Below are 13311 nucleotides of genomic sequence, written 5' to 3'. Positions count from 1 at the left end.
GATTTGGAGAGAGTTTGGACGGATGTGCGTGGTAATCTTCAGGAGGCCAACAGAAAATCTAAGGACTACTTTGATAGGAAACGACAGGAGGTTTTGTTCGCTGTTGGTGACATGGTTTGGTTGTCCTCTAGGAATCTGCTGTTGAGGATTCCTTCTAAGAAATTGGGTCCCAAGTTTGTAGGGCCCTTTAAGGTGCTTCAGGTTGTCAACCAATCTGCTGTTAGGTTGGAGGTTCCTACCTCCTGGAGAATTAATCCGGTATTTCATGTCTCTCTGTTAAAAAAAGCTGTTGTGTCGGATGGTGACGCCTCTGCCTCTGTTCCTCCGGTGGTGGAGGACGGAGAATATGAAATTTCTCGCATCCTTAACTCTAGACGGTATAGAGGTAGTTTGCAGTATCTTGTTGCCTGGAAAGGTTTCGGACCCGAGGATAACTCTTGGGTGAGGTCAGATGATGTTTCCGCGTCCAGACTTATCAGAGCGTTTCACAGGAGATTTCCTGATAAGCCTGGTCCTAAGGGATCCGGAGGATCCTCTTAGAAGGGGGGGTACTGTTAGAACCTTGCTCTTAGGTTTTTTCCTTTGCTGGTCACATGACCTTGTTGGCCTATTTAATCCTGCTCCGCCCTTCTGGCTTTGCTGGACTTCATTGTATAACTACTTTCTAGCTAGCCTGTGCTCTGTATCTAACTCTGTTAGTTTGCTTGGTCTACGGACCTCTATGTTCTATATATTTTGTTTGTTCGTCTGTCTGCTACTATTTCTGTTAGGAGGTGTCCCATTTTCCTCCCAGTCCTTAGTACTTGTAGGGATTCCTTTCCCACATCTATAGGTCTCCGTACAGACTAGCTTAGGACTTTAGCAGGTCTGATCGCAGGATCAGGTTCCCTGTTACATCATAGGGATTCAGCTGAGTTCTATCGTAGGGACAGATCTCCTCTCTTTCCTTAGCTCTGGTAGCAGAACATAACAAAGGCTACAGGAGCAACCTTTTTGTGGCCCTTGCGCCTTCGATGACGAGAGTGGGACTTTCTCACCTGATTTAACTCCTCCTGACTGAACTCTTTCTACTTTCGTAGTGTCACCGTCAGTTGTGGGGTCTGTCACTCCCCCTGGTGTTGTGGACCAACAAGTCACCTCCCACTTTGATGTCAACTCCTTCTACTGGAGCTACCCAGTTATCAACGGTCGAATTGTCATTTTTAGGCGGTACCAACCCACGACCAGTAACCAATTTTGGTTTTCTATGCTCCACCCTCTTTTGAGACTCCTCCACTTTTGGGCAACCACACCTATAGGGGGTACTTTAACAAAAAAAAAAACGCAATAGTCTTAGGACCTAGTTCACAACATATCTTACTACCTCCCTGGGCACTCTGGGATAGTACTGGCGCCACAGGAGAACTCAAGGAATGGTCCGCAGCCGGAATTCTGTAAAGGGCCAACAGCTCCTGCCCTTCCTGTACCACGACCGGTTGTCATTTCTCAAATGCCTGCTGCTGGGATTCCAACAGGCACTTTAATCGTTCAATAGCTTCAGTCTCTCTTGCTGCTCCCTTCACAGCCAACCACGGTATGCTGCTCACACCGCTCTCCCCGGAAAAATTTTTTCGTGGCCCCACCAAGCCACCGCAAACCAGGTCTGAGTGCGACGACAATTTTCGTAACCCCGCCGAGTTACAGCCAGATGCTTTAATCTTCGTGGCCCCACCGAGCCACAGCCAGATGCTTGCATCCACGTTCGTCGTCCTGTGCAGTTACCCCTTGCAACCAGGCTGCAGTTGCCCGCATTCTCTAACCAATTGTGGGGTAGCGCTATCGATCATGTTGAGGGGCACTCACTTCACCGGGTCAATTAAAACACACATGCAACGCTTTCCGGTAACATGAAGTCCAGCAGTTTATTACACATCATAAACTGCTTATAACATTGTCCATCTCAGTGGCTCGCAGGAATATTACACATGTAATATCCTAGAGCCTTCTCAGTGGCAGATAAGCCCGCTTGGCTCCAGATACAGCCTTCAGCAAGGTAACAATATCAATGTCCATATGAAGCAGCGTTTTTACCTTTGCCAGGTCTTAGCTGCTTCTATCAGCTCTGTTCTGCCAAAGCTGTGGCTTAAGGCTCACCAGACGTGGTGTCCAGGCCACGTGCCTTCCAGGGCCAACGGTGTCCCAGACACAGGGACCAGGCCTCTTGCCTTCCATCCTGGTGGTTTTGAAACAGGGTTTATATGTCCTTCTGTGTGAACAGGACCTGTGATGATGTCAGTCATGTGATCAATCACCTGAAGGGGAGGTACATGGTCAGTCGGAACACACCCCCTCAGACATTTTAGTAATGCAGCAAGCCGCTGCATTACAGTGGACATGCCCTTTTGTTTAGGTTTCAGTTAGGTACTTTACAGGTAGAAATGTGGGAATCCTTTTCTTCTGGAATGATTATCTGTCTGCTTAAATAAATAATTTGTTATATAGCGGTCTATGTATTTTCTTTTTAATGTGCAGAATTGAAAGAAATCTGTGAACTGACTGGCATTGACCAGAGTGTGCTAGAACGAGCTTTCAGCTTCCGAACAGTGGAAGCCAAACAAGAAAAAGTCTCCACGACACTCAATGTTGCCCAGGTTAGTTATTAACTAAAGTTTTGCATTTGTTTGAAAAGCAACGCTGATAATTTGACTACCTGCTTTTTTGTTCGTTTGTAGCATTCAGCTGCAATCTCAAGGACATGGCAATGAATTTAGATTACTTCCCTATTTTAGATGACAGTCTTAGTTTACTGTAAAATTGCTGTCTCAATAAATGAACAGAGCAGTGTAATACTCAAGATCCAAATATATATCATGCACAGTGCTCAACAAACTTAGTAAATATTGATTCTGAAAAGAAAATTTAACATGTGATACCATACTACACAATACTCAAATGTGGGTTATTGATTACGAACCAGATTTGTTATTTTGCACACCCAAAAAAGTAATTTTCCTAACATTCATTCATGACCATGAGTAAATGAAATGAGCACACCCCAATGAAAGTCTTCAGAGGAAAGCTAAAGTTTAGACTGCAAAATTCTAATTAACAAGAATTCAACCAGAGGTAAGTCTAATTATTCATTAAACAAGTGTTCATAAACTATAAAAGAACATTACTTAACGTGAAATGGGAAAGAGTTTAATTGTCACGCCAGGTGTGAGTGCAACACAGAGGGAAAAGGGAAAGGGAGCCCAGACACTAGGGAAGGGGTGACCTCCTAATCTGGACTAGCGTCACCCTGTCTCCCCCTAACATCCCTATACAGCCTACGCAGCTGTCGCTGATCACGTGCCTCGCCCTACTATCCCTGGCGTAAGGCTATAGCTGGGGGAGGAAGGAGATGAGAACTAGTCAAACTCCGCTAGCACTCTAAAGACAAAAGGGGAAGACAACACAGGGGAACAACAACTCCGCTTTTGAAGACCTCCAACAGGGCACACTTCCTCAAGAGTATAACCGGCGACGCCCACCTAGACACACCAGGTATATATACACCCAGACTAAAGGGAGGTAGTCGTGTATGCAGTGTACCCCATATTGTATCACATTAGAGGAAATGCATTCAGGGGTGTTGCCCCCGAAGGAAGCCTCTCTTAAAACCTGTGCACAAAAAAGCCCACCTACGCTTTGCCAGGGCCCATGCTGAAAAATATGAAGACTACTGGGACGCTATATTCTGGAGCGATGAGACCAAGAAATGTTTTGGAACTGACTGCTTCAAAACTGTATGGCGTCACAAAGGTGAGGGGTACAAATAAAACACCTATTCTATTTTGAAGAGACAAGTATCACTCTCCATCCAGCATCCAGGCTCTAAAAGAGATTGTTTTTAAAGAATGGAAAAAGATAGATGTTGCAATATGTCGCCAACTTGTTCATTCCATGCCTAGAAGACTTGGTGACATGGAGGTGATACAAAATACTACATTTAGTAGTTTTTGATGTGTAGTGTATTTAGTTTTGCATCAACTATTTTGAGTAAAACCAAACATTTTGTAATGAAAAGTTATACTATTAGCCTTACTTTCATGTTATGGTTTAAAAAATGCTCCATGAAACGTGGTCTTGTCAAAATTTTGAAAATTGCTCAGTAAGATATTGATTAAAATCTTACTTTTCAAAGGGAGCGTACTCATTTATACTGAGCACTGTGTACGTATGTATGTGGGTTACCAATTGATCAGCAAGTTATCCACTATCCCATAGTTGATGGGATAACTTATAAACTTGAGAATACATCTTTAACAAAATGCAAAAGGGGGAGTAAATAAAAGAGAAATCTAAATCAAATCAAATGGTGGCCAAAATCCCTTGCCTTCAAAATGGCATTAGTCTCAATTCTTCAAGGTACACTTGCACACAGTTTTTGAAGGAATTCGGCAATGAGGTTGTTTCAAACAACTTGGAGAACTAACCGCAGATATTCTGGGCGTATAGGCTTCTCTCGCTTCATGTAATTCTGGACTCTCAATGATGTTGAGATAAGGGCCCTGTGGGGGCCATATCACCACTCCCAGGACTTCTTGTTCTTTGCACTGGTGATAGTTCTTAATGACATTGGCTGTATGTTTGGAGTCATTGTCCTACAGCGGAATAAATTAGGGATCAGACACCTCTCTGATGCTATTGCATGAGCAACATTGAGAACTGTAGACGCAGTGGTCGGCCAAGGAAAATTACTACATTAGATGAAACACACCTCATGCTTACTTCCTTTTCAAATCAAAGATGGTCTAGCAGTACAATTAGCTCAGAATCTAGCCATAGCAGCAACCAGTGCGGCTCAGTTAAGCTACACCCTTTTACTGTTTTGGAGAAGTCTGGCCAGAAATGGTCGTTTTGGAAGAATTGCAGCCAAAATACATAACTTTTGATATAGAAACATACAACTATGCATAAAAACATAGCAACTGAGGTGCAGGAGCTCTGGTCTGAAGAGTCAAAATTTGAAATATTTTGTTGTAACAGAAAGCAGTTTGGTAATCGACGGGCTGGAGAGCAGTACAATAATGATTATCTGCAGTGAAGCATAGGGTGTTTCCTTACAAGCTTGAGGCTGTATTTCAGCAAATTAAGTTGGGTATTTGGTCAGGATTAATGGTGTCCTGAATGCTGAGAAATACAGGCAGATGCTTATCCATCATGTAATACTACCATGGAGGCATCTGATTGTCTCCAAACTTATTCTGCAGCTGAACAACGACCCCAAACCTAAAGCCAATGTCATTAAGAACTCTTCAGCATAAAGAATGAGGAGTCCTAGAATAAATGATATGGCCCTCCCAGATCACTGACCTCAACATCAAGTCTGTCTGGGATTATAAGAAGAGAAAAAAGTACGTGTGCAATCCCACTCCCACAAAAGATTTAGCTTAATTCTCCAAGATGTGTTGAAAAAACTCACTGCAGAGTTCCTTCAAAAACTGTGTGCAAGTGTACCAAGAAGAATTGTTGCTGTTTTGAAGACAAACGGCGGTCGTACCAAATATTGATTTTTAGATTTCTCTTTTGTTCATTCATTTTGTCAGAGGTGTAGCTAGGGGGTTTGTTTCAGGGGAAGCAAAACTTGAATGGGCCCCTAACCAGGTAACCCTGATTACAAATATGGTGACGCACCCTAATATTGTATTTAGGAGAACCTCAGCAGATGACCGTGCTGTTACTAAAAAAAAAAATCTCTATACAACATTGATATTACTGCCATATGGGGACCATATATGTTCTGCAGGACTGGTACCTACTACTATAAGAGATTACAATACAGTTATTGATGATGACTTACAGCTGACGTTTTTCTGGTGGAGTCATTCATTTTTCCCGTCCTTTTCCATCTGGCCTAGAACGTCATAACAACTTCTCCAGCCAGGACTCTGCTGCAGAAATTACAACAAAGACATATATGACTTCTCACATTTCAGGCACCATCCCCACCTATCCACAACCTGCACAAACTCCTTACCCTGCTGATACCCCAATGCTGAGCTGCTGCTGCCGCCGTGTCCCTATCACTTCACCTACTGTGTGGAACTGTGTGCCCTCTAATTTTCCTCCTACTGGAGCCACAGATCCCCCTTTCATTGCACTCATAAAGTATGATGTCCACAAAAGTGCCCACAAATGCTTTAAGATAGCCCCACAGTGAATTCCTCCACAGTACCCTCCACACGCACAGTATGATGAACCTACTGTACCCTACCTCTAAACTCCCCTGGAAAAGTATGATGACCGTAACACAGTATGATCTCCCAACTATGCCCCCCACACAGCCCTCCATGCAGTATAATGGGCCTACATACAGTATATTGGCCCCACATCTCTCCACACTGTATAATGGCCCTCATGCAGCCCTCCACACAGTATGATGGACTTCACACTGTATAATTGCTTGCATACAGTATAATGCACCCCATTGTCCATACGATATAATGCACTCCCCATAGTCCTCTGTATAGTATAATGCACCCCATAGTCCCCTGTATAGTAAAATGCGTCCCATAGTCCATACAGTCTAATGCACAGCCCATAGTCCTCTGTATAGTATAATGCACAGCCTATAGTCCTCTGTATAGTATAATACACAGCCCACAGTCCATACAGTCTAATGCACAGCCCATAGTCCTCCATGCGGTGTTCTAGGCACCACAATGTTCTAAAAAAAAAAAAAATACTCCTCTCCTCCTCATTCCCCCGCTTCTCCAGTCTCTGCAGCGAGCGCTCTGAATCTGTGTAGCAGGCACCATGTAGCAACGTCATCGCGCCTGCTTCTCTGCTTTAAACTGTATCGTCATATAGGATGCAGTTGTGATGACGAGTGGTGGGCCTGGTGCTGGCAGCAGGCCTTCCCCGGCTCACTGGCCCCATAGCGGCAGTGCAGGGAAATAGGGTCTCCTGCTGCTGGAGAGTTTAATGGTATTGGCTCGCTGCGCATGCCGACACAGTTAAAAGTAGAGTAGCTCAGGGTGGTCCCTCAGAGCCCCGGGCCCAGGGTGGCCGCACCCTCTCCCATCCCTGTAGCTGCGCTACTGATTTTAATTGATCACAATAAACTATTATCATTTCTATTTTTGAAGGCATTTTTACTTCTTCACTAGTTACCCTGGAAAAGTACCAAACCCAGTGCCCCAGTGTATGAAAATGTATACCATACAGTTACATACTTTAATTATTAGTGTGACCACCGCTTTAAAAATGATTAGCTATTCAGTAAAAAAAAAAAAATCAAATCCACTGCCTTTTCTAGAGTTTTACACAAAATGGTGTTTTTTATCACATCAAGCCTGTTGGCATGTTAGGCTTATGTGCCAGGAGAATTTATTTGCATACGCCGAACACAATGCAAACATAGTCTTACCCTTTGTACCTTGATTTACATTATGATGACTTTATCAAGAACAGCAAATTTTACTGACGATGCACTTAACATGACAGAACCAAGGCTATTGAAGGTGTTCTATATTTATTAGTCAGAAAGGCAAGCTACCGCAGTCCTGGTAGTTGGTGGTGCACAGGTAGGGTCTAAAGCCTGATATATGTGTAGAGAGACTTGGCACTGAGGTAGACTTAGGAAATCATGAATACTTTTAATGATGATAAAGTAGTACAGTGAAACAGACGTTTCGGTGTAGTAAGACCTTCATCAGTGTACGCATTGCTTAGAATAAGGTAAATGCATCGGGTAAGTATGTAGTGTCCAGCATCAGGATTTTCAGGTTTGCAGACCAGTGAAAGAAAAATTCGGCGGTGTGAACGCTGCGTCCTGATGAAAACTGATGAAGGTCTTGCTACATCAAAACGTCTGTTTCACTGTACTACTTTATCATCATTAAATGTGTTCAAGATTTCCTAAGTCTAACTCAGTGCCAAATCTCGCTACACATATATTTATTAGTGACTTGCAGTGAAAAATGCTCCAAAAGTGTTACATTTTATAATTGCATTTTATTTTTATAAAATATTGAAATACAATTTTTGCCTGTAATTTTTTTTTCTTCTGCCCATTTTCCTCTTCTACTATATTAATGCTATTTTATCTGTCTTTATCCAGGCCTACTATGCACGCGATGCACTGGCTAAAAACATGTACAGCAGGTTGTTCTCTTGGCTTGTCAACCGAATAAATGAGAGCATCAAGGTACATAATGTTTTCAGTCTTCAGTTTCTTTGCAGTAATGTAAGATCTAGAAGTATTGGGACAGTTCCTGCATCAGTACAATGGATTTGAAACCAGCCATCAATTTGTGATTTGATGTGTACACTTTCAGCTTTTATGGTTTACCAAAATATTGCAGTAGCCGTTTCGCAGACCTTTTCTGCATGGTTCCTCCATTCCCATCGACTGATGAGCAGTTTCATAGCTCATGTGGCCTGTTGGGGTCTGCAGTTGATTTTATGTTTTTGATTGGTAGCTGTTCATGGGAACGCTCAAGATGTGGGTCCAGTGAGGTGTCAAACTAAGGCTATGGTCACACACGTTGTGTTTTGCTGCGTATTTCTATGCAAATTTTCAGCTGCTTCTTGCAGTACCAACAAAGTGTATGAGAAACCAGAATTCTCTGTTCACATGTTTCTTTTTGTTTGCTGCATATTTTCTGCCTTGCTTGCGTTTTTGGAAAATAGAGCATGTCACTTCTTTCAGCATTTCTGCAGCAGAAAACGCACCTGCGTTCTTGCTTCATATTTGCAGTGTTTTTTTCACTCATAGGAAGTAATGGGTGGGCAAAAAAAAAAGCACCAAAATCTGCGTTTTTAATGCAGCTGTTTTTCTGCCAATGAAAAGTTAGCAGCAGATTTGCAGCAGAAGACACCAACCATTCCCATTTAATTTAGGTGTATCTATATAAATGGCCCACCCTGTACATTAGTCTCATATACAATGAATTGCAGCTGCACTTGCGCACAATTGACGCACCATTTAAATGGGGGATGCAGGACACAATTCACATGATTGGAGGCTCAAAGTGGATAGATGACCAGTAGAGCTGCTAAAATTTTTGTCAAAAATTTGCAGAAGCTGAAGAAGGCGAAATTCCAAAGATTCGATTTGTGATGTATTAATTTACCATGAATCACAGGTTCTCCTATTGCCTTTTTAAAATGCTTGTGTAATTTTCTGAGGGCTCCTAGGACTGTATCCAACCCATTTCTAGCACAGCCTTTGTAATGTCAGAGACCCTCACAAATAAACGGTAACCGTTCTTCATTACTGTTTTCTCACACATGGTCTCTATAGTATATTCAGAGGTTTGGTTTCTTTGCCTGTTCTCCATATTTTATTGCTAAGCTGTGACATCCTCTCAGTAAACAGATTCATTCCAAAATGGTTGCTTCACTGCATTCCATTTTGGCTTTTATACAGGCATGATAGTACATCACATAGTATAGGACTGCCTATGTGATGGCTGTTCTTTACCATATAAAGTGACAGCTCCAAAGCATTGAGGAGCCACCTGGTTGCGCCCAAGAGTGGTCTTATAAGCCTTCTCTTCTCCATCGTGTAAAATAGTATTTTTACCGATTCTGGTGAAGTGAATCAAAATTGTTTGCATTCGTCAGGTTCTGTAAATATTCTAAAATTCAACACAAAATCCATTTGCATCGAATCAATTTTCTAATTTCTTGTGACAATTTATAGTCATGGGACAACCCCTTCTGAAGAGTTATCTAGTTATTTAAAACAGATGGTGTTTGTGGAGAGTAGAACCCCCTCCAATTTAATGGTGATGACTTGGAAAACCAGTACAAACCTACTTTTATTTTGTTCAGATGTGCTGTTTTTTCAGCCTCTGAATGTGAACGCAATTTTTTTTCATTCACTGACTGCAAACCTGAATTCTGAAAATGGTGAAGAATAACAAAGCTCAACCTATAGCAGAAATGCATTACAGCTACGAAGTCTTCATAGATTCCTTATAGGTAATAGGAGGAACAAATAGACTGGTAGGATGATGTCAATAGTGATGCCTGCCCATTGGTGCCGATCTGGTGTTCATTATGTCAGATTTCTGAAATATGAGGGCTTTACCCGAATAGCAACCAAAGTGTATCCGACATGTAATAGAATTTTTCATGACCAGGCAATAAGGGTGCATTTATAATGCATCATTTTAGAGATCAAGCATTACTAAGAATACTCATTTCCTGATAATTGTGCAGCTTAATCAGGCAGTCAGTCACCTGACGAACAAGCAAAATGATTGTTTGTAGGGTGAAATGCTCTTTTCTTGGAAAAAAGTCATTCTCGGCTGTACAAGACTTGTTTACAAAGGACGAAGTGATGTGGAGAACAATTTATTACAGAAAATCTGTGCGCGTCGCGTCAGAGATGCAATCTGCCTGCATAAACAGGCTATTGAAAGACACCCAATTTGCAAATATGTAGCTAATCTGCAGTCGTTTAACATCGCTTATTGTTCAGTGTAAACCCACCATATTGCATTGCAGTGCACGGACTGGCCCGGCACCTCTCCTGACCAGCGTGATGTATTTCTATGCAGCTGTCACGCTCAGGTCAGGAGAGCCAACAGTCCAAGGATTGCAATGCAACCCTCCCACGAGCAATACGGACGACTGTCTGCCCCCTAAGGATCTGAATCTATAGGTACAGAAGACTAAAATCTTTAGTCTATGGCCGGCGGTGAGTTATTGACGGATTGAGATCTTTATTCTTGTAACAACAAAAAAAAAAGACTAACAAATATGGATAGAAATATCCACGTATGAATTTTGTTTTATAACTTTTTTTTATATTTTATATTTTCTAAGGCACAAAGTAAAGTACGAAAGAAGGTAATGGGAGTCCTGGACATTTACGGCTTTGAGATTTTTGAGGTAAGCCATTTTTTAGCTTGGCTAGGGTAATCTGCTACAAGTGGTATTGATGATTCATAAACTCTTATGGTAACGTACATATTTTCCACAGAAATATTCAGTTTCTGCAAAAGTTTCTTGAAACCTTTGCCTTGTCTTTAATGAAGCTAAGGTTTCAGTAACCCTGTGCTGTACTAAAGGTTTGTTTAAGGACAAAGTATGTGCAGATAAAGTGGATTTTTTTTCTAGCGTGCATGGTGGTGGTTGAGACTAAGATTGACCTCGGGTGCAACAGATGGACCGGGAGGTGTTTATAAAGAGCCATCTTCTTTGCTTTAAGATGTATCCATTTACAGTCTGTAAATGAAATGTGTGCAACAACACAGCATACTGTTAAAGGCATATTCCCATCCAATCCTAAAGATATGACAATAGGACTGCAACTCACGAGAACGAGGCTTGTGTGCTCCGCTGTCAGTGTAGAGATGGTCGGAATCCCCATTCATTTGTGTGGAAATGCCAACATCTCTGACAGCACTGCTGCTTTCTTGAGATAGATGGACCCACATTTACTCTACATTTAAGGCTACATTCACACATGACTGTGCATGCTTCCATCAGAAAGTGACCCAGCTTTTCTCAGGTGTCATCCTAGTTACTTCTGTTCTTCTTCTTTTTCTTTTTTTCCCGTGTTTTTTTTCACTGAAAGTGTTTGGTTTTTACTAATGTTTATCACTAAGCAACTGATCAGTGAGAAAGAGAAACGGATGAAAATCAGAAGCCTTCCGATTGCATTTATATCTCTCAGATCCCCATAGAGTTGAATGAGCGAGTCTGATCCGAAAATCAGATCAGAATAGGACCTGCTAGGAGTCTGACAGGCCTCACTCTGGGATCTGTGTTTCAACGGGTGTGTAAATGCATCCATTCTACTTTGTTTTTCAGACACCACTCAGTCCCATAATCGGACATGTTACACGGATGTGAAAATATATCCTGTGGATATACCAGAAATGTATGAGATGGGAATGCTCCTTTAAAGCTTAAAGAGAACCTGTCACATTGTATATGCTGTGTGATTCCTGAGCAGCATGGTATAGAGAGAGAGCAGCTGAACAGAATGATATATAAGGTTTTTTGGAAAATATTCAGTATAACTTTTATTTATTCATTAAAATCCCTGGGGTCTGTACGCACGCATAAGAGTCCAGTGGGCGGTCCTACTCAGTGATTGACAGCTATTGCTGCATGCACAGTTTCATGTCAATCACTGAGTAGAACCGCCCACTGGACTCTAATGCAAGCTTTCCTGAAACTTTTCCCATAAAAATGTTTATCAATCTGAGCAGTTTCTTCTGCTCTCTGACTTCCCGCCTGCTGATGGATACCATTGTCAGCATGACAGGTTCCCTCCTAAGCCTCTTCTACCATGACACCACAACAGAAAGGTTTACAAACATATAAGCACTAGCATGTCCTCTTCTACAATCAGTATAAATAATGAGCATCCTTGTATATGGCATAGAGCATAATGTCTGGGGTCCTGTTCATGTCTGCATTGTAGCTTGCACATAGGTGCCCATTATTGTGAAAAAAAATATAAATGCATTCAGGAAAATATCCAAAATATCAGCAATGCAGATGTGAACATGGCCTTACTGGTTGTACCAAAATGATACAAACAGCAATTGCTCCTGTAAAGCTTATGTTGGATCATTGTTTGCCATAATGAATGGAGTGATGTCACTATACAGGTTTAATATACAGTGTTTATCTACCGATTTATAGAACCAGGAGTAATGATGGTGGTCACTACCCTTGTGCTATAACATCAAAGTGAACTCCGCAAAAAGTATCTGGGCTGTTTAAGATAATTGTCAGAGACTTTACAATTCAATGGTAATGTACATGGGTATATCACAGCAGAGAAATGGTGGTCCTTGTGACCTCACCATATAGTAATGGCACAGTACAGAAAATAAAGGTCTTGGTGACATTGGTAATAAGCAACCTTGACATTACAGCACGAGGATATTACACACACACACTTATAATAGAGGGCTAATGTAGAGGATAATGGCACAGTGCAATGGTAATCTCAGGGGTCCCCTCAGCCATTGAGGTGTAACTGATATCTGCCCCTCCTTTACTTATCAGATCTCCGCTCCAGACTCCCATGAAGTGCATTTGCAGCATTGCCATTCACATTTCCACTTTTCCATTAAACAACTCTAGAGGGATTCAGGCAGCCCCCATCTGAGCCCCAGCAGTTTGTAGGAACACCACGCCATTATCACTATACGGCACAACACTAAACGCTTTCCATTTCTTCCAGTGGTTTCACCACCATTGTGATTTGGAGAGCACATGGGTGAAGGCTGTGGCAATAAACGTGCGGCTTGTGGTACTTTTACACCCCATCACTGCCTCCTAATACCTTACAGCTAGGATGTAACATTTTTT

The 13311-nt window shown here is 42.0% G+C and overlaps 1 protein-coding gene across 5 annotated transcripts in view; it reads left to right on the top strand.

Annotated features, from left to right (window-relative positions):
• The window catches only part of MYO1B (myosin IB), a 280385-nt gene that overhangs the window by 170033 nt on the left and 97041 nt on the right, over positions 1-13311 (top strand). For all 5 annotated transcript variants that reach the window (XM_073647879.1, XM_073647883.1, XM_073647882.1 and 2 more), the window contains exons 11-13: positions 2512-2630; positions 8087-8173; positions 10804-10869. In XM_073647879.1, coding sequence (XP_073503980.1) covers positions 2512-2630; positions 8087-8173; positions 10804-10869 — 272 coding nt within the window. The remainder of the gene's footprint in view (positions 1-2511; positions 2631-8086; positions 8174-10803; positions 10870-13311) is intronic.

This window comes from Phyllobates terribilis, unplaced genomic scaffold (assembly GCF_046119375.1).
Source record: "Phyllobates terribilis strain yellow unplaced genomic scaffold, ASM4611937v1 Scaffold_9__5_contigs__length_417890890, whole genome shotgun sequence".
Taxonomy (NCBI): domain Eukaryota; kingdom Metazoa; phylum Chordata; class Amphibia; order Anura; family Dendrobatidae; genus Phyllobates; species Phyllobates terribilis.
The sequence above is the reverse complement of the archived record's forward strand: the minus strand, read 5'-3'. Positions and strand labels throughout refer to the sequence as shown.